This window comes from Hypomesus nipponensis, chromosome 13, assembly GCF_054491055.1.
Source record: "Hypomesus nipponensis isolate SF chromosome 13, ASM5449105v1, whole genome shotgun sequence".
Lineage (NCBI taxonomy): Eukaryota > Metazoa > Chordata > Actinopteri > Osmeriformes > Osmeridae > Hypomesus > Hypomesus nipponensis.
Genome location: NC_140373.1, coordinates 17,208,150 through 17,229,229, shown reverse-complemented (window position 1 = coordinate 17,229,229; position 21,080 = coordinate 17,208,150). Strand labels below are relative to the sequence as shown.

The window sequence follows — 21,080 nt, the reverse complement described above, 5'->3', positions numbered from 1 at the left end:
ATCTTTAATAGAAAGTAACTACTGTTCAGAGGAGGTTCTACAGGCATTTGTACTGTTAGAGGACCAGTATTGTTGTCATATAGTTTTCTTCACTGCATTGCAGGCATTAACAGGCAAAAGAGCATGTTTATAATTATTCAGACTCTACATTTAGCGGGGCCACAAGGCTTGTTGTCACAGGGACACTGCCCCCCCCCCCCCCCCCCCCTCAGAACCCCACCTGCCACTGTTGTCTGCAAATTGTGAAAACACTAAGGCCGTAGCGGCTCCATGCATTTGACCCAGATGTCTCAGTCCCAGCTACTGTCACCATCCTGTGTTAAAAAGCAGTATGGCATCAGACACACTGACGTCAATAGAAAAGCCGTTTAGATAGACGCTACCTTACAACTTGTCAGTAGGCGGCGCTGTAAGCACACGGATTGCAGGTGCACCGCTTGTACTGTACTTATTACTTCACTATATTGGAGGGCTACCGTTTGAAACGTTTTTCATAAATTTCAGGAGGCTATTCAATGCCTAATTACTTCCTGAATTGTGCATATTAGGCTGTATGCACATTCATCATTATGGATATTATTGTAGCCTAAAGAAAGACATAACACAAATACTCATATATTAAATGTATTTATTTACATAAAATGACAACTTTTTAAAAACACAATTCAGGGCAAAGACAAAATAGGGCATTTCACATTTACAGGTTTTGTACTGTAGTCTATTATACTGTAATCTAATGTAGTCAAAGGGCAGTTACAAGGAACTCCTGTTCAATTTAAAACAACGACAAAGAGTCCGACCACAACCGGGAGGACAGTACGTCAAATTGTTTATTAATCTTTAGACAAGAAGTGTATTGTATTTGGGAGGTATTGAGGATGCGCATCGCACTCAAGAGCTCTTTATTCAGAAGTAAAATGTGCGTTTCCGTGGAAAAGATTTCAGTTTGTCCTGAATGCATGGAAACCGTTTCTCTTCAACTGTCTTTCGCGGAGAGAATGTGTTATCGTCTCCAGACAATATGATAGGCCAACAACAATCAGATCATCCAGGTCCGGACGTGGTAAAGCTTGTCCGTTTTTATAAAGTCAAATGTCGAAGTCAGAGTCGCTATCCGTTACCGAAAGATGCGTGTCCCCTTCCCCATGTTCCGCGCTGCCCATGGGGCTGCATTGGCTTCTCGTAAGAGCGTGCATGCCGTTGGGTCCTATCCCGTGATTTTGCAACCTGAAAGAGATGGAGAAGGCTAGACAATTAGAAAGAACATCAAAAGTAGGCTATTTTAACAGAAATCAAGAATCCCGGTCTAGAATCCACCTTGAATTACAAACACATTGACACTCAATCACGCGTGTTCGTGGGTCTAATGGGGCATGCAAGAAATTAACTCTCCACCCAAACATCCACCATATAGAGAAAGGACGTAGGAAAGAGAGAGAAATGTATAGTTTGGACCGAGATAAAGATATGGTCTAACTACTGAGGGAGCACTTTCCAACAATGTGCTCTTGGCGAGGAAACCAAACATCTCTCCTAAATAAATATTAGACTGCATTTATTATTTCTTAGTTCAAATAATTTCTTAAATTAATGTTGGCCTATAAGCTTTTTAAAGCAATGAGCACACATTAAATGCGTTTATATCATAATTGTGAATTGCTTTATTTGACAAATACATTTATAAGAGCATTTTTCTTCTCGCAAAATGTACATAGGCTATACTACAACTGTAAATTGGCCGCAGTTTTTCATTCATCAAACTATTTAGATGACAACTTATCCAAGTTGTATAGGCAAACTATTTATTTTAGTTTGAGTTCGCCTAACATCCTAACAACAACCTATAATATGCTCAAATGTAACACTTTTTATTGACCCAATATTGTTCTGCTTTTTAACAGGCTCCCTCCGCATGGAGACCAAGGTGGTAACAGTGAAAGAGTGCTCACCTATTTTTGGCAGCGGCAGCGCGATCCCTCTGTCTCCGATTTTTGAACCAGTTTCCAACCTGGGTTGGTGTAAGCCCGGTGGCTTGCGCCAGCTCCCGTTTCTTTCCGGGGTTAGGGTACGGATCCTGCAGGTACCACTCTCTCAGAAGCCCGCGCGTGCGCTCCTTAAAGCAGTGCGTCTTCTGCTCGCCATCCCAGATGGTCCTTGGTAACGGAAACTTCTTCCGTACTCGATATTTGTCCACTGGCCCGAGTGGCCGTCCACGTAGCTTCTCTGCCTCCCGGTAATGTGCCTCGAGCCACATGGCTTGCAGTTTGCCGTGGGAAACGCGCGTAAAGCGGTGCGTCTCCAAGATGTGATAAAGTTCACGAAAACTTCCCGTGTGATATGCGACCACGGCGCGAGCTCGCTGCACAGATTCGTGCTCTGTGATGGAGTCGCACGTACCATGAGCAACCGGCAGAGACCAGAGAAAACGCGCAAGCCGCTCAATGTCCCCCGTTTCCTCCAGAGTCTCACACACACTGGCCACCTGTGCGGCAGAGAAGCATAGCCCTGGGAGAGCCACGGGAGTGCAAACTGGGGTCTCCTCCGGTGACCGAGCGCGAGGTAAGATCGTTGGCCGGTCGGTGAAGTGGGGAAGGAGGAGACGAGAGGCGGACAATAGCTCAAGCGGCGATCTGAACACCATTGGTGCACCGGAAAAAACCGAAACGGAGAAATTAGAGCGTAAGTTGCAGGATCACGTCTTTGTACTGTCTGACTGGGGCTGTGGATTCTCTCTCCCTCTTTAGCTCACCTGAAAGGCGGGGTGCGACACAGTGTCTCTCTCCATTGGTCACACTGCGCGGTTGTAATGACAGCGCTGCCAATCACAGACCAGCAAGCACCGCCCTTTGCACAAGGGCTCTTCGTTTGGTTAGGATGCAACTGGGTCCGATCGTGGACACATGGACTGTTGTTCAGCTTTTCACCTAGTCTACCAACACAGACACAGAGAAAACGGCCACCAGATGATGATGAGGACAATAAGGATGAGGTTGGTGGTGGTGGAGGGAGCTTGGTACTGCTAACCAAAGCTTAAGAGTCAAGATTAATAAACGATGGAATGAACGATGGAATGCAGAAGAAGTTGTTGACAGTTAATTGTTAAAATATATCAGACCAGACTGACTTTTATTGCTCCTTTCATGGACCTAATATAAATCCATCAAAAAATGAGGACAAGAACTGGCACAATAACAAAAATTCATACCTCAACCCCCCCCCCCCCACACACACACACACACACACACACACACACACATACACACACACACACACATACACACACACACACATACACACACACACGTTCACAAAGGGCACTGGTTCAGATCATATGGCTTAGACTAGAATGTGTTAATGCTGATTGAATATGCTTCTCTATTAGTCTAATGTTAGGTGTAGACCTATGATAATCCCAATGTGATAGAATGGAGAACAGCTTAATATCAAATTCAATTTGAAACGAGAAAAGTGATTATAATAACGGTGGACCACTTAGAGAAACATACGCTCTTTGGTCCAGTTTTCCTTCCTGCTGGAGGACCTGATGTTTGACGTTAGCCGTTATGACCAGGACAAGCAGCTTAGCAAAAACACCCCATGCAGAGAGGCTGGGTTGGAGTCGACTGCTCTCTATTTGGTGACAAAGTAAAAGTGTTTTGTGTGTTTGTCTGCCTTTGTCTCTGTCTGTAAATGTGTTTTAGAGAACTGTAGAGTAGCACTTTATTGATTCTCAAAGGCAAATTGCACTTACAGTAGCAGAGGTTTCAAAAAAACATACAATATACCAACATTTTTGTGGGTATACTGTAAGTGTTTTAGGTTGGAAGGGGACTGTTTTAAACACAAACGCACACACACACTATCTGGTGAAAAGGTAGTGAACTATATGGAAGAGGAGTGGTTGAGCTCAAAGGGTTAATGCCAATTACTCCCACAGACAGATGTCCCAGTCTGATCACCAGGCCACAGTGTGTGTGTGTGTGTGTGTGTGTGTGCTTGCCTTTGTTGCTGGGTGAGTAGCTGTTTCAAATGTTTTTTGTTTATTTCCTGAAATGGACCACCGGGACACTGTTGTGTCAATGTTAAACACTCCTTTCTTTCTCTCCATTCACTGTGTGTATATGTCTGGGTCAAGGCTATACTCTTACCCATTCCTTATTCTGTATGTCTCTCGCTTTCAGAGTGCGTATGTGTGTGTGTGTGTGTGTTTGTAACCTTGGAGATGCTACTGATGAGGACGGACAGGGTAGTAGAAAGGGGAGAAGGAGCAGGAGAAGAGGAGGGTGACAATCAACACAACCAAAACAAGCAGAGGAGAAAACTGAAAACTTTAGTGGATTCCTCTCCCTCCGTATCTCCCCTCCTTGTTCCTCTAGACAATGCGCCCAAGTCCTAATGAACCCTTTAACTAACCCTTGTGACCTAACACTTCACTAAGTGGGCCTCTTAAGCCCTCCAACTTTAACCCCTGATCGGTTCCAATGAGGATCTTCCCTCTCAGCCTGCTCACAATCCCCTCGTTAAGATGCTCTCACTTCCTGTGTGTGCTGTTGTGCTTCTGTGCTCGGACAAAATGCTCAACAGGTTTTTGTTAGGGTAGGAATGGAAAGAGAGAGAGAGAATGAAAAGTGTGGGAGGCCTCAAAGCAGAGGAGGAGAGGGAGCAGGGTAAGAGGGTGAGAGGTGAGGTGACAACCCCACCGTCACCCCCCACACACACAAATACACAAACATCTCCTGGCAAACAGCATACTACAGGACAACATTAGTAAGACGTACCTCCTGGTGTACTGCTGGGCAGGTGTTGGCTGTGTGTGTGCCACCTCAATGGGACAAGGAGGGGCAGGTGAGGAGGACAGGTAACTGGACCTAATCCAGAGCTCTGATTGGAGTGTAACCTGAGAGAACCTCTCAATCCCTCTATTTAGGTGGAGCGACAGCCCAGCTGTATGTTTGCCGATCAGATAGAGCTGCTGGTTAGACATAGCTGCTGGTCAGACAGAGCTGCTGGTTAGATAGAGCTGCTGGTTAGATAAAGCTGCTGGTTAGATAGAGCTGCTGGTCAGACAGAGCTGCTGGTTAGACAAAGCTGCTGGTTAGACAAAGCTGCTGGTTAGATAAAGCTGCTGGTTAGATAAAGCTGCTGGTTAGATAAAGCTGCTGGTTAGATAAAGCTGCTGGTTAGACAAAGCTGCTGGTTAGATAAAGCTGCTGGTTAGATAGAGCTGCTGGGTTAGACAAAGCTGCTGGTTAGATAAAGCTGCTGGTTAGATAGAGCTGCTGGTTAGATAAAGCTGCTGGTTAGATAGAGCTGCTGGGTTAGACAAAGCTGCTGGTTAGACAAAGCTGCTGGTTAGATAGAGCTGCTGGTTACATATAGCTGCTGGTTAGATAGAGCTGCTGGTCAGATAGAGCTGTTGGTTAGATAGAGCTGCTGGTTAGATAGAGCTGTTGGTTAGATAGAGCTGCTGGTTACATATAGCTGCTGGTTAGATAGAGCTGCTGGTTAGACATAGCTGCTGGTTAGATAGAGCTGTTGGTTACATAAAACTGCTGGTTAGATAGAGCTGTTGGTTACATAAAACTGCTGGTTAGATAGCTGGTTCGATGCTTAATGTGAATTCACTGATAACAGTATATTAATTTCTCAGATATCTCACAAGAACATTCTCATCGACTTTCCTCATTTACAGATAGTTATGGGTGCAAGTTACAATCTTTCAGATTGTCCAGTAGTCACTCACAGCTGAATCAGAGCAACATCTCTCCACCACACAAAAGCACCATACAAACTCACACAAAAACATGTGTACCTGTAAACAAAAAACATCAAGATTATAATAATGAGATATTCAATTCTAATACAGCATACATTGCATCCTACTGGACATGGCAGTAGGTTAGAATGCGTGGACCAGATGTTGATGCTGTAATTACATCATTATCCTGTGATCTGCAGATATCACATCATCGCTGGGGTTGTTTTTAATTACTCTGTGTGTATGTGACAAACATAACTGACCTGACAAGCAAACATACCCACAGTCAAAAATATAAACAGCTGGACAACAACACACACACACACATACAGCTGTTTAGCTGAAGGCAGGTTGTTCTGAGAGAGAAAGATGATAAAAGTAGTAGAGAAAAGGTGGAAGGTGATTGACAAAGTGGGTTCTGAGAAACAAACATTTCCCCATGGTGATTATTACTGGAACAACTATGGCTTTCTATGCATTCACATGCTCCAAATGTCAAGAGGTCTTAAGAGATTTGGCGAAAGCCCGACGAGAGAAGGTTTTGTGCCGTATGTATTTAGTTGGTTGTTTATAAGGCTTAATCCTATTTCTTGGAGCAGCATCTGCTAGTGTTGGGAAACAGAAAAAGGTAGAAGAGGACCGGTGATGAGGAGAGAACGATGACGGAAGAAACTGAACAGGAAGGGAGTGGAATTAAAGGAATGAGTTTGAACTGGGAGGGAAGACACTGAGACAGCAGAGGTCAGGTGGGCTGGAGAGAGGGGGCGGAGGGGGGAGGAAAAGGCACTGGTCAGTGAAACTGGAGGTGAACGTTGAGTCTGTCCTGTCTGGTGTGGCTCTGCATAATCCAGTCTAATCTGCTGCGTGTTTAACCCATCTGAGCAGCGAGAGATGGATTATCCCTCTGACAATGGCCTCTCGCTCATCTGCTAAATTACTCCACTCAAAATCATATGCTGCTCCTGACACACACACACACACGCGCGCACACGCGCGCCAGTTCCCTCGGTCGACCGGTCATGTGTTCAAACTCTCATTTTATGTCCTAAAATGATCAGAAGAAGCCGATCAAATGTTGAAGGTGTGCGTAGAAGCTTGTAAACATGCAGGTGTTCTTCCTGGAGATTTCCCAGAACTGCAATGGAAACTCAAGGCCTCACGTCTCCCGTTAACTGGTAATGAATGACATTGGAAGAGAGAGGGTGGATGAGAGGAGGGAGAGAAGGTGAGGAGCAGTGACGAGAAAACATGCGCAACAAAACGAACTCCAGCAGCAGGTTCTCTACGAGAGTAAGGATCAAGGTGTGTGACACAACAACGGCTTCAACCATCTTATTCTCTCTACAAAGACCAACCATGAGACCAGTGCCTGCAGCTAAATAATGACTGTCTATGAGAGCAGCGAGTGTGTCTATGAATGCAGCGGGTGTGTGTGCACCGGCATATTTCTGTTCAAAAGGATGTGCGAGGGCACAAAGCATCCGCTCCCGTCACCTGGCAGCAGCGCAAGCACTCCTGTCTGCTGAACGGAGATGTGATAAATGGTTTCAAGGTTGTGGAAAGACTTTGATCTAACCATCTATTCAGGACATTCAAGGAAGAAGTGAGTGCAGTGTGGGCTGTGGAGAAGAAGGGGGAGGAGACGGGAAAGCGTGTGGACAATGAGGGAGAACAGGGCAGATGTCAGGGTAACCACCATCTTGATTCATTGTCCCACTCCCCTCTCTACAGATGTAGGCATGTCTGGAATGGCCCCAAAAATATTTTGTTTGTTTCCTTAACATTTAGTGTCCTTCCAGGAGCTGCTTTGCCAGGATGGACTGAAATGTCAGAGAGCCATCATTAAATCAAGCCCCACTGCCCCCACCCCCACCAAACATACACACACACACTGCCTGTAATCCCCTAATCCCCCTGCAGATTGAGAACACCTTCAAGATATATGATTGCGATGGGAGATTATGATCAAATTATGTTGAGGGTGGATTAGAAGGGGATGCCCCTCTCTGGTCCACCACTGAGACAGGCTGGAGACCCAGACCACCGACCCCAGCGAAAGACTCTCACTCGTCCCTGATGTGGGCACACGACCTCCCTTAGGAACCCTGGAGGGAGAGTGGGTGGCCGTTCAGATCTGCGCTTTGACAGTCAACAAACACACAGTCATTGACAGACACTGTGACCACTGGTCCTTGGCAGGTATTTTATTTCATATATAGACGCTTTCTGTAATCAAATGTGAGTGCAATCAAACAACAGCAAATACAAACATTACCAATGCAGTCTGAGAACCAGGAAACACAGGGTTAAACTGGAAGCCTGTGGCAGGGGCCCAGGGGCCCCTTGGCCCCCTGATGTTGGTGTGTGTGTGTGTGGGGGGGGGGGAGGGTGGAGTAGCTGGGGGGGGCCTTGCCCTCACATAGTCCAAAAGGTTACTTCCCATTCAGTTGACTTTGAACAAACTAGAGAATATTAAAGACCCCCGCACCCTTTCTTAGATCGCTCTTCCCATACCTCAGTCCAGACAGTGCTCTCCCACCGCGCCATCTTACCCACTAACTCTTCTCTCTCCATCCCGGCCCTGCGCCAACAGTTCTCCTCTCCCCTTTCCTCCTCATTACCATCATCAAACAGAAAAATATACATTTAATCAGAATTTCAATCAACAGCAGGAGCCAATCAGAGTCCAGAGATCTGCAAATGAGATCTGTTGAGGCTTGTGGCGCCAAGCGGAGGGGGCTGGTGGGGGGAGGGGTGAAAGAACTATGAACATGTAGAACCCAAGTCCTTGTGTGCCCCAGGATGGAACAACACATGCGTGTGCAGGGTGCAGGTTGTGTGTAAGGTTGTAATGTGTGTGTGTGTGTGTGTGAACGGTGGAGCGAGAGGGCTGGTATGTCAGGCAGCACAGTCCTGGAACTGAACAAGGAGCAGAACCACAAAGTTACCACCCCCCCCAACCCGCTCCTCCAAGCACTTGTAGCACGCACACACGCACACACGCACGCACAGAGTCGCTCCGTACGGCTTGTGAAGTCAGGTGATCACTGTCAACAACATCCAAAAAAAAAAAAAAAAAAAAAAGAAAAAAAAACACAAAAATTAACTCAATGGTAAAAATCATCTCTACCATTACGATGCTTCAGTTCTTTAAATTTTTAACATTTCCGAAAAGAGATTCCTCCTGGTTTAAGCAGAGTGTGTGTGTGTGTGTGTATGTAGTCCCCTGCCACACACACACATACGCACACATACACACACACACTCCAACACAACGTCCCCATGTGGAGAGAGGGAACATTGCCCAATGGAGACACTCCTCCTCTGGGTGGCTGCACCAATCGAAGGAGGAGACGGGGGTTGTTACCATGGCTACCAGGGGTCCTCTAAGTCAGCAGCGCTCTGAGAGAGAGAGAGAGAGAGAGAGAGGGGAAGAGAGAGATCAAAGTTTAATCATGCATACTGGCCCACAAATGGGAAGCATGTCAAAATGTACAGGTGTCCCTTCTTGTTATTCTGTGTGTTCAAGTTGAGCAGAAGTTAAGCTGGGACGGCTCTAATTTACTCTACCCTGCCCCACCGGCCCTGCCCCGCCCCACCCCACCGGCCCTGCCCCACCAGTAAGACTGCCAGGGCTCCGTCCCCCACTCACCTGGCAGATAGACAAACACTGCTAGAAGGGGGAGCGCATCTCAATAGTTTATGGAGCTGTCCTGTCCTAGACTCCTCTCCTCCACAGGCACGCAGTAGAACTGGACGGGTGGAAATACAGCCCTCCATCAGCCGTCTCCCTGCATGCTCTCACACAGCTCTACCAGCTGTGGCTACCCCACAGGTGGCCAGCTGGACTAGCACCACGCAGGCTCAGAGCTGGGGACTAGAGCTACATTGGGGCAAGACCAGGAGGAGCGCAGGAGGACAGGTGACTGGTTCTAACCAGCTCTGGTCATCACCTACAGGAGGACAGGTGACTGGTTCTAACCAGCTCTGGTCATCACCTACAGGAGGACAGGTGACTGGTTCTAACCAGCTCTGGTCATCACCTACAGGAGGACAGGTGACTGGTTCTAACCAGCTCTGGTCATCACCTACAGGAGGACAGGTGACTGGTTCTAACCAGCTCTGGTCATCACCTACAGGAGGACAGGTGACTGGTTCTAACCAGCTCTGGTCATCACCTACAGGAGGACAGGTGACTGGTTCTAACCAGCTCTGGTCATCACCTACAGGAGGACAGGTGACTGGTTCTAACCAGCTCTGGTCATCACCTACAGGAGGACAGGTGACTGGTTCTAACCAGCTCTGGTCATCACCTACAGGAGGACAGGTGACTGGTTCTAACCAGCTTTGGTCATCACCTACAGGAGGACATGACTGGTTCTACCCAGCTCTGGTCATCACCTACAGGAGGACATGACTGGTTCTAACCAGCTCTGGTCATCACCTACAGGAGGACATGACTGGTTCTAACCAGCTCTGGTCATCACCTACAGGAGGACAGGTGACTGGTTCTAACCATGACCAGCTCTGGTCATCACCTACAGGAGGACATGACTGGTTCTAACCAGCTCTGGTCATCACCTACAGGAGGACATGACTGGTTCTAACCATGACCAGCTGTGGTCATCACCTACAGGAGGACATGACTGGTTCTATCCATGACCAGCTGTGGTCATCACCTACAGGAGGACATGACTGGTTCTATCCATGACCAGCTGTGGTCATCACCTACAGGAGGACATGACTGGTTCTATCCATGACCAGCTGTGGTCATCACCTACAGGAGGACATGACTGGTTCTATCCATGACCAGCTGTGGTCATCACCTACAGGAGGACATGACTGGTTCTATCCATGACCAGCTGTGGTCATCACCTACAGGAGGACATGACTGGTTCTATCCATGACCAGCTGTGGTCATCACCTACAGGAGGACATGACTGGTTCTATCCATGACCAGCTGTGGTCATCACCTACAGGAGGACATGACTGGTTCTATCCATGACCAGCTGTGGTCATCACCTCACCTAACTCTTTCTAGCTCCGACACAACTACACACGTGACCACGAAGCAGCCGCAACACAGACATGACCAGGGAGAGGGTCGCAATAGTAGCCAGTCTCATACAACCCAGTGGACACAACAAACAGACATGTAACCCAATCACTCGCACATCAAAGTTCTGGAGCTCCAATGCTTTATTTGAGGGTTTGTTGCTTACATTGAACTGCATTGAACTGCTGAAAAACACACCATCACCTTAGCATGGCCTCATTTTATATGAACCACACGTGAGATAAGCAGGTACAATGCATGTGCTGGGATAAGAAAAGGAATTATAAACTTGTCTCAGACACACACCTTACAGTTTAACGCCCAGTTCATATCAAGACGAGACAACACAGTAGTTAGTAGATCGTTTTGCACCTTTAAGAGCACCTGCCAAACTACAATTTGTATACCTTTGTTGTTGTTGTAAACAACTAATTTGATGATAGGAGTCATTTCCAAATGTTCTAGATACATTCTTAGGCGTGGCAGGATTTACTTACAACAAATCTCTTTGCAACTGCTCCATAAAAACGCTCGGAGCTGTCTCCGAGAAATGTGCACTAGATGGAACAGGATGGGATGACAGGAGACTGGTGCTTGTACAGCACAGATGAAAGGTCCCATCTGAAGCCATTAGTACAGCTCATTCTGGGATGGCTTCCCAAACACACACAGAATGGGCCGTGAACAACCCAACCCACTCTTGTCTTCTCCACTCAGGTTGACCCCCCCCCCCCCCCCATGACTACAAAGCCCAGAATGCACTGAAAACACTTCATTGGCAAAACCCAAACCCTTTTGGGAAAAGATACAATGAGCTCCCAATTACGGCCAGTGTCATTTCCTTACATAAACACACACACACACACACACACATATATACACATACAAACACACACAGTGGGGGTGGTGGTCTAGGTTTGTGCGGGCTGTTGTGCTAGAGACAGAGCTTGTGTCCATGTGGTCTCCAGGTCCAGATGCTACATGGTCTTCACCAGGGTTGGTCGTTCTGTCCTGTGGGGTCCCTACATGGAGGTGGGGGTGAGGCTGGGCGGTGAGGCTGGGTGTGGGGCTGAGGGGTGGGGGAGGCTCAGGCAGAGGAGGGGGCGGGCTGGTCTGCCACTGTGGGGGCGGGCCCGTCGTCACCAGCGGGGGCGTCGGGCGAGGGAGGGGGTGAGGGGGGCGAGGCGGGGCGTTCCTGGTCCTGGCTGGGCGGGCTCTCCTGGTGGCCGGGCAGCCGGTAGGAGGTCAGGGCCTCCTCCAGCACCGAGCGGTACTGGCCCCGGTGGTGCAGGCGAAACTGGCGCAGCGCCTCCAGCAGGTGGCCCGCCGGGCCTCCCTCCTCGCTCTCCTCCTCGCCCGCGCTGCCTCCCCCCGCGCAGGCCTGGGGCGACACGCCACCGTCAGACACACACACACACACACACACACACACACACACACACACACACACGGACTAACCCTGGCCAGATTGGGGATATTTCTCAAGGAGCGACCAGCCCAGACACTCAATACACCCAGGAACATGGCACACACACCCCCAGTCACACCACACAGTCTATTGTTAAACTAGACACACACATCCTGCTATAACTATACAAACAGCATGTTCTGGGGAGGTGAGGTGCATGGTTGTCCCAGTGGCAGTAAGAGGACGTGTTCTACCGGGCTCTGGTACTGTCCAGTTCTACAGACACGTGGAGACAGCGGCTCAACACCCCAGGTTGCCATGGTGTTAAGGCGATGGATGGAAAAGATGTTTAGTGTCGTTTCTACAGTCGTCATTTTCCCTCGTTTCATGTCACAACATGACAATTTCCAGACAGACGGGCAGACAGACAGACAGACAGTAACAGACAGACAGACAGACAGATGGGCAGACAGACTCCTCTGACAGCAGTGTGGGCTGAAGCAGGCTGCCAGTCTGAAGCTGATGGAGGGGGCGGGGCAGGGCGGTGGGTGTTTGAGGTCAGAGGGATCAACTCACCCCTTCCTCTTCTCTATGGGGGTTGAGCTTGTTGTACACAGCCTCGATTACACTGCGCCTGGGAGGACACACACACACACAGACTAGTCAGCCAACACACAGCTTCTTAGGAGGAAAACCAAGGTACAGCATGCCTGATTCATGAGGTCATGGGAGTCTGATTGGCGACAAAATAAAAGGATGTGAGAGCGTGCTTGAGGGTGTGTGTGTGTGTGTGTGTGTGTATGTATTTACTTGCTGGCCAGGCCTCCTCCTGGTGGGAGGTTGCTGATGTTCTCAGTGGCGATGTTCCTCAGGACAGACACCAGGTCAGGGAGCCCCTCCTCCCCACAGCCACCCAGCAGCTCTACGGACACACACACGCGCGCGCGCACACACACACACACACCGTCACAGAGTGTGCGTGTGTCTGTCACCTCCGTGTCTCCCTGGCAGCTTTGGGAGGGAGGGGCAGGCCAGACTGGGGGGGCGGGCCAGACTGGGGGGGCGGGCCAGACTGGGGGGGCGGGCCATACTGGGGAGGCGGGCCAGACTTGGGGGGAGTTTTGCTTAAGGGGTGTGGAGTGGGTCAAGGCATCGATAATTGGCTACAAGAAAAGGGTTTGTAGGTCGTCAATTGAAATCTGGCAGTGTGAGAATACAAAAAATAATTTGTATGGGTTTTTGTGAGTGAGTGAGTGAGCGTGTGAATGAATGACATGCATGTGTTTGGAGTGTGTGTGTGTGTGTGTGTGTGAGAATGAATGACGTGCAGGGTTTGGAGAAGGTGTGTGTGTGTGTGAATGAATGACGTGCGGGGTTTGGAGAAGGTGTGTGTGTGTGAATGAATGACATGCGGGGGTTTGGAGAGTGTGTGTGTGTGTGTGTGTTCTCACCCTCCACGCGAGACTCCAGGTACTTGTCCAGTTCCTCCTCCTTCTTCACAGCCTCTTCAGACACCTTGGGGGCGCCGGGCAAACACACCAGCACCACGCTCATGTTGTCCCTGCTCCCCTGGACCCCACGCACACACCATAACAGCCTGTTACACCTTGTCTACAGGCCTAAGCTCTCTGTGCGTGCGTCTGTCTGTGCGTGCGTCTGTCTGTGCGTGCGTCTGTCTGTGCGTGCGTCTGTCTGTGCGTGCGTCTGTCTGTGCGTGCGTCTGTCTGTGCGTGCGTCTGTGCGTGCGTCTGTGCGTGCGTGCGTCTGTGCGTGCGTGCGTCTGTGCGTGCGTGCGTCTGTGCGTGCGTGCGTCTGTGCGTGCGTGCGTCTGTGCGTGCGTGCGTCTGTGCGTGCGTGCGTCTGTGCGTGCGTGCGTCTGTGCGTGCGTCTGTGCGTGCGTGCGTGCGTCTGTGCGTGCGTGCGTCTGTGCGTGCGTGCGTCTGTGCGTGCGTGCGTCTGTGCGTGCGTGCGTCTGTCTGTGCGTGCGTGCGTCTGTGCGTGCGTGCGTCTGTGCGTGCGTGCGTCTGTGCGTGCGTGCGTGCGTCTGTGCGTGCGTGCGTGCGTCTGTGCGTGCGTGCGTGCGTCTGTGCGTGCGTGCGTGCGTCTGTGCGTGCGTGCGTGCGTGCGTCTGTGCGTGCGTGCGTCTGTGCGTGCGTGCGTCTGTGCGTGCGTGCGTGCGTCTGTGCGTGCGCGCGTCTGTGCGTGCGCGCGTCTGTGCGTGCGCGCGTCTGTCTGTGCGCGCGTCTGTCTGTGCGCGCGTCTGTCTGTGCGCGCGTCTGTCTGTGCGCGCGTCTGTCTGTGCGCGCGTCTGTCTGTGCGCGCGTCTGTCTGTGCGCGCGTCTGTCTGTGCGCGCGTCTGTCTGTCTGTGCGTCTGTCTGTGGGTCTGTGCGTCTGTCTGTGGGTCTGTGCGTCTGTCTGTGCGTCTGTCTGTGGGTCTGTCTGGGGGTCTGTCTGGGGGTCTGTCTGGGGGTCTGTCTGGGGGTCTGTCTGGGGGTCTGTCTGGGGGTCTGTCTGGGGGTCTGTCTGGGGGTCTGTCTGGGGGTCTGTCTGGGGGTCTGTCTGGGGGTCTGTCTGGGGGTCTGTGCGTCTGTCTGTGGGTCTGTGCGTCTGTCTGTGGGTCTGTGCGTCTGTCTGTGGGTCTGTGCGTCTGTCTGTGGGTCTGTGCGTCTGTCTGTGGGTCTGTGCGTCTGTCTGTGGGTCTGTGCGTCTGTCTGTGGGTCTGTGCGTCTGTCTGTCTGTGCGTACCTTGTGCAGGCAGGTGTCCACCACGGCGTTGCACACCTTCTCCAGGTCGTCACACACCTGTAGCCGCGAGCGGACAAACTCGCACAGCTCCTCGTTGGACATGACGTCCCAGATGCCGTCGCAGGCCAGCACCACAAACTCGTCTCCCTGGGCGGCGCGCTCCATCACGCACACCTCGGGCTCGGGGCTGACCAGCTGCTCCGTGGGGCCCTTCCCGTCCACGCACTTGTAGTCGTAGTCGCCCAGGGCGCGGGACACGGCCAGCGAGCCGTTGACCCTCTGGATCATGACGGAGCCGCCGGCGTTCTGGATGCGCTCCTTCTCGCGGGGGTTGCAGGGCTTGTGGTCCTGCGTGGAGAAGCCCACGCGGCCGTCGCGGCTCAGCACGGCCCTCGAGTCGCCGCAGTTAATGAAGTAGAGGTGGGTGGGGCTGAGGAGCACACCCACCGCCGTGGAGCCGCTGCGGTCCAGCCCCTGCCGCAGGTCCGAGAAGCTGCGCATGTACTCGTCGATCTTCAGGAAGCCCGAGCGGATGCCGTCCTTCACGCCGTCCACCGCGCCCGCCCCGGGGCTGAACTGCGCGCCCCCTGTCAGGATGTGCTCCAGCAGGTGGCCTGAGCAGTAGTTGGCCACGCGCGAGCCGGCGTGGCCGTCGTACACGGCGAAGAAGGACCAGTCGGTGAGTCCGTGGGGCAGGCCCACCACGGCCGTGTGGGCGTCCTCCATCTCCACACGCCAGCCCTGCATGGAGCTCAGGCCGTAGCGGAGGCCGTTGCCCTCGCCGTGGGCGCAGTGCTTCTCTGTCTTGGGTTTGTCCAGGAACGCGCCCATCGCTGCCTACACCTGGGGAGGCATGCGGAGAGACAGACAGAAGGAGGAGTGTGAGATGTTAGTTACATGCTCTAGTCACTGCTTGATACATTCTACTCTATGTACAGACAGGTTCTGGGAAGATGCGTGGTACCACCTCCACCAAGGTCATCAGTGAACAAGATACAACCATACTGCCCATCCAATAATCTCAGATCTACACCCCTGCCCATCCAATAATCTCAGATCTACGCCCCAGCCCCATCCAATAATCGGGGGGGCGGGGCTAGTTTGAGTGATAGACTAATGCGTTCTGCAGAGAAGGGAGACTGGTGTTGGCCACGGTATGGAAGGGAGACAACAGGACTCTTTTTTTTTTTCTTACTACCTAGTTAAGGTGGCGGACATGTGTTACTTCAGCGGCCACCTTAACTGAAAAGTGTTGCGGGAAACCCTGGATCTACACCCCTGCCCATCCAATAATCTCAGATCTACACCCCTGCCTATCCAATGATCTCAGATCTACACTCCTGCCCATCCAATAATCTCAGATCTACACCCCAGCCTATCCAATGTTCTCAGATCTACCCCCCAGCCTATCCAATGATCTCAGAGCTACACCCCTGCTCCTGTCGGCTAGGATTACCAAGACATCAAGTGTCATTGTTCTAGAGACCGCTTTGAAGAGAGGATAGAAGGTCTACCACAGGACCGGGAGTACGGGGGGGCACTTGAGTGCTTGTTGGTTTGACCAGCTGGTGCCAAGCTAGTGATGCTGACATCCCCAGGGGGCATCAGGGCTGGGGGGCGGACAGAAAACATCTCCACAGAGCTTCACAGCAGCTGACAGCCTCACAGAGCACACCTGGACTGGAACACCAATTCTTCCAACACACACTTTTCTTTGAAGTGACTTAAACCCTTCCTAGGCTCTAGTGTTACTGCGTGGGCCACACCAAGCTCACTGCCGGCTGGCCAGCACTCTCCAGGGGCCCCAGCTTTAGAGAGCAGTGCCAGAGGAAGGTCTCCCCAGTCAGGTGACCAGAGCATCAGTCCTTCATCACGTCCCTCACCGTCCACACAGGAGAGAATCACGTCCCTCACCGTCCACACAGGAGAGAATCACGTCCCTCACCGTCCACACGGGAGGGAATCACGTCCCTCACCGTCCACACAGGAGAGAATCCCGTCCCTCACCGTCCACACAGGAGAGAAGTGTACACTCCCTACACTCTTACACACTCACTCTTACACAGGCACTCCCACAACCTTACACACACACAGTTACACACACAAACATACACACTTACACACACAATGACAAGCATGTGCCCAAAAAAGGCTGGTAAACGCGAGTAGTGACTCCAGCTGGCCTTAATGGAATGAGTGTGTGTGTGTGGGTGTGTGTGCGCAGTGTCATGCCACTTGTGCAGTCCTGTGTCTCTGAGAAACACACACGGGTCTATTAATACCCCTGTGGTTTGGATTTCAAGCCTAGGGTGAGAGGGGTCACCCCATTCATACCTCCACCATGCTGCCACCCTCGCCGGTGTCAAACTCTGACGCTAACCTCTCCCTCCCTCCCTCCCTCCCTCCCTCCCACTGTCCCTCCCTCCCTTCCTCTGTCCCTCCCTCCCACCGTCCCTCCCTCCCTCCCACTATCCCTCCCTCAATCGCTCCTTCAGGAAGTGAGCGTGCATGCTGAGGTGTGTGTATGTCATCTGTTGTGTTCGGCAGCAGTGATCCTCTCTAAAAATAAAACAAACATACTGGTGTTGCCTAGCGACCTACCGCTGCAAACACCCAGGTTGAGCTTCATTCAGCAACATCCTTCGTCTGGCGTGCACGCGCACACACAGTTCTACTGACAGAAAAGGGTAGTTGCATCACCCTGGCTTTACAACACAGCAAAAGACTGTATGGACACACGCAAACACATGGAATTGCTGGTAGAATCTACGAAGTGTACAACAATCTATTGACGTCCACTTCACTCACTCGTGAAACTAATATGGGCTCTCTCAATCCAAAGACCTATCCTAGTTTCACTGAAACCCTAAGTTTATATTGCACTCTCGACCACTCAACCATCGAAACTGCCGTCATTCATCTCTCCCCCCCCCCCCCCCCCCCCCCCCCAAACACACACGCCAAAAACCACTGGCTCTTCAGAGGGAAGTGGAGGTCAGCGATTGCGTAATGCTAGTATGCGCCTGGGTTCAGCTCTCTGGTCACACACACACCCTAAATATGCCCTCACACAAATCAAGACCCTGGGCTCCAAAGAGGCCAAGCAACACCTGACTCACACGTCCACCTCTCGTGATCATGTGACCCGGGATGGCAAACACATAAGGTTTGTCTGAAGTGGCACACGAGCCTACGCCCTGACACGCCCACTTCCAACAGACACTGCCGTGCCCGTGTCAGCGCCCCTAGCCGTCACACACACATACTGTCACATCACAGCTGTCCCTCCTGTGGAACTGTCATGCCCCCCCCCCCCCCCCATTCTCAATTGACATGAAACACCCTAATCACTTAGAGAGCTGGGGTCAAAATCCATGCTGTCACACTGTAGGTCACCTGCTTAGTTTGACCCTTAATCTTGCAGGGGTCACAGTTCACCATATTCTAGCTAGCGTTGCGTTAGTGTCACTTAATCCCACCTGTGATATTCTAAAATACAGGAAAAATGTTGCAGGGGTCCTGAAGTTTCACTGACTTGGTGTGAACAGCATGGAGTTTAAAAAAACGTGTAGAACCACGATTATTTTCTAATCGAACAACTGGAAGGAAATGGAAGATCTCTGCATTCTTTTCTAGTTTTTCCTTTTACCAATTTGGTTTAAACATACGAATCTATTAAATCAGCATGTGATCTTGCTAACAATATCAGAAGCTAAGCAAGTTTAATGCTATTCTATTTGTGGATAAAGATTCCATGGTCGTCAAAAACAGTAAATAGCAAGAGAGTTGGTGTCGTTTACTAGCCAATTTGATTAGGTAGGGGGTACGTTACAGATTACATAATCCCATGAACCATGCTAATATTACGCTTGATCCGATTGGATTATTTCTGACGCGCGCAGTTGTTTGTTGACTGCGCTACACTGCAGACAGAGCCAAACGCAATAAACGCTATGATTACGCATAATGTCAGTCTGTGCGTCCATAAAAATCTAACCAACTAGCTAGCTGGATTGAAATAGCATCTGTGTAGTGAGCTAGCAACACCATTCCTCCAGATGCATTTACAAGTTGTTAGCTATCTAGCAACAATAATAGCCACTAGCTAGCCCCCGACGTCCGGCTGAGACAGGGGTTTGTCTAATCCCTGGAAGAAGAAAAAACACATTTTATGAAGTTTGAAAGATTATAAAACCATGTAGGTAGCTGAAGTAAAACCCAGAGAGATAACCACAGTGTGTTATGGATCAATTGACCTGTTAGCCAGAGCTAGGTACGTGTGTACATTCCGAATTCAATACGTAAACTATTCAATCGCACGTACCGTTCCATTGCATTTCCAGACATTAGACTGGTCCTGGCCTTACGAGTAGGCCTTACTCACTAGCCACTTTAGCAAGCTAGCTAAATCTAACAGTATTGTTAGCTAGATAGCTATCTAATGTAACGTTAGCTATCTGGCTAAGAGTGTGTACGTCAAATGATCTTCGCATCAATACTTACGTTTTCTGGATGTAATTACAAATATAGTTTCAATTCGGTGCCTGGGTGTTATTTTTTCGTATATATGTAGCTAATGTTAGCTACCTAGCTAGCTGTCTCGTTATGTTTCCTTATTTGACAAAATAAGCGAGATTGGCCTCAGATGAGCGGCGATAATTCCTTTCTCGGCGGTTCCCTGCTTGGATGGCGTTGGTTTTTACGCATGTTTGACACCAATGATGTTTCTCACAACAATCTAAAACAATTCTGTGTATTCGAAAGAATTGTTCACGGCCCGAATTAGTTATATTAGATAACACAAATAAATATCGCACTTTCGTCCATTGAAAGGCCAGCTATCCTTCGACTTTGGGTACTGAACAAGGGGAGGTGCTGATTTAAGTATTTTCTCTATGGTTGGTCAGATATTCGTACCATTACCTACATCGATTGGACATTGTTACTGCCAATCAGCTCTACCCCTGTTCGAAACAACCACTTCATTGGTTAATGTCCTCCCTCTAACCTTCTGACGTTAGGCAAGGGTACCTTCGTTTTGCTGTGCGGGTTGAGAGGGCGGCGTACAAGCAAAGAAAGTTTGTGAAAACAGATTCTCAAAGTTTATAGTTCAGTATTTAATATGGATATCTCCGAATATGACACACATGGAATTGAATAAAAGGAACTCGGTTATTTATAGTGTTACCAATCTGGTGATGGTAGGAGTTCAATTTGGGTTTGGGCAGATTACACTCAGTCTTATTAATGAATAACTCATCAGATATCCGAAAAGATCCCTCAGGAGCCAACAAGAGTTATGAGACTGGTTGGATTAAGTCTTTTTAAACACCCAAGTAAGCGTGTTTTTGTATGTATGTCTGTGATTCTGTGTGTGTGTGTACAATTCTATTTACAATGTAGGAGGATTAGGGTGGTCAGAATTTGATCATTCTTCTCTGACAGGATGTTCAATCACAGTTTATCCTGAGTACTTACTCTCTCTCTGTACTTGGGAAAAGTGGCCCGCTGACCCCTCGGGTGGGGTATGTGTATGATTGCTCAGCCCCTGGCAGACTGCAGCTGAAGGGGGATGGTTTTTCAACCAAGCAGCTTTATCGTCTTGTAGGCAGCTCAGGAGAGAAAATTAAAAACTGTTATGTCTAATCTGCAGCACCAAGAACAAGTGGCACACGCTCCAAAATCTGAGCTTTGATCCTCTGTGTTTACATGGCTCAGCTCTCTCTTACACTCACACACACACACACACACACACACACACAGCCTACCCTAGACTCTTGCTGATAAAGGACCACAGATTGTCCTGGCCCAGATGCATGGGGGGAGGGAGGGGCAGGAGAGGTGCTGGGTATTGAGCTGCACTCTCATTTTTTCAGCCCAGAGATCAGCACTGGGACATCTAGGTCACATCATTACAGCAATCTTCTGCTTGTTCATTCCCAGCTTACAGAGCTTAGGGGGACAGATCCCCTTCATTCACACACACACACACACACACACACACACACACACACACACACACACACACACTAATAAAGCACCCACAAGGAATGCAAAATATGTATTTACAAGCTTAGATTTATCTTCAATCAATCTGGCATTTTGGAAATAG

The 21,080-nt window shown here is 50.0% G+C and overlaps 2 protein-coding genes across 3 annotated transcripts; both read right to left on the bottom strand.

The window, feature by feature from the left end:
* Positions 1 to 651: 651 nt before the first annotated feature.
* On the bottom strand, positions 652 to 2,772 carry six3b (SIX homeobox 3b). Its single transcript, XM_084670043.1, has 2 exons — positions 1,950 to 2,772; positions 652 to 1,227 (listed from the first exon to the last, which is right to left on the bottom strand). Exons 1-2 carry the CDS (start codon positions 2,639 to 2,641, stop codon positions 1,089 to 1,091), a joined length of 831 nt encoding a protein of 276 aa, XP_084526169.1. The 5' UTR covers positions 2,642 to 2,772; the 3' UTR covers positions 652 to 1,088.
* A 5,175-nt stretch (positions 2,773 to 7,947) lies between these two features.
* ppm1bb (protein phosphatase, Mg2+/Mn2+ dependent, 1Bb) lies at positions 7,948 to 19,872 on the bottom strand. 2 transcript variants are annotated; one of them, XM_084670055.1, is made up of 6 exons: positions 19,472 to 19,862; positions 14,969 to 15,811; positions 13,674 to 13,791; positions 13,033 to 13,144; positions 12,799 to 12,856; positions 7,948 to 9,160 (listed from the first exon to the last, which is right to left on the bottom strand). In XM_084670055.1, exons 2-6 carry the CDS (start codon positions 15,797 to 15,799, stop codon positions 9,131 to 9,133), a joined length of 1,149 nt encoding a protein of 382 aa, XP_084526181.1. In that variant the 5' UTR covers positions 15,800 to 15,811; positions 19,472 to 19,862; the 3' UTR covers positions 7,948 to 9,130. The 2 variants fall into 2 exon arrangements, with proteins under 2 accessions (XP_084526181.1, XP_084526180.1); XM_084670054.1 differs by lacking the exon at positions 7,948 to 9,160 and adding an exon at positions 10,940 to 12,195 and having other exon boundaries at positions 19,472 to 19,872.
* Positions 19,873 to 21,080: the final 1,208 nt, after the last annotated feature.

Bases quoted from the DNA above. Each gene is read 5' to 3' on its own strand.
- ppm1bb (XM_084670054.1), bottom strand. From the start codon at position 15,799: ATGGGCGCGTTCCTGGACAAACCCAAGACAGAGAAGCACTGCGCCCAC. The intron at 12,857-13,032 runs GTAAATACATAC...GTGTCCTCCCAG, and splicing joins GGAGGAGGCCTGGCCAGCAA to GCGCAGTGTAATCGAGGCTG. The intron at 12,196-12,798 runs GTGAGTTGATCC...GTGTCGCCCCAG, and splicing joins CCCATAGAGAAGAGGAAGGG to GCCTGCGCGGGGGGAGGCAG.
- six3b (XM_084670043.1), bottom strand. From the start codon at position 2,641: ATGGTGTTCAGATCGCCGCTTGAGCTATTGTCCGCCTCTCGTCTCCTC. The intron at 1,228-1,949 runs GTGAGCACTCTT...CATCTCTTTCAG, and splicing joins GCTGCCGCTGCCAAAAATAG to GTTGCAAAATCACGGGATAG.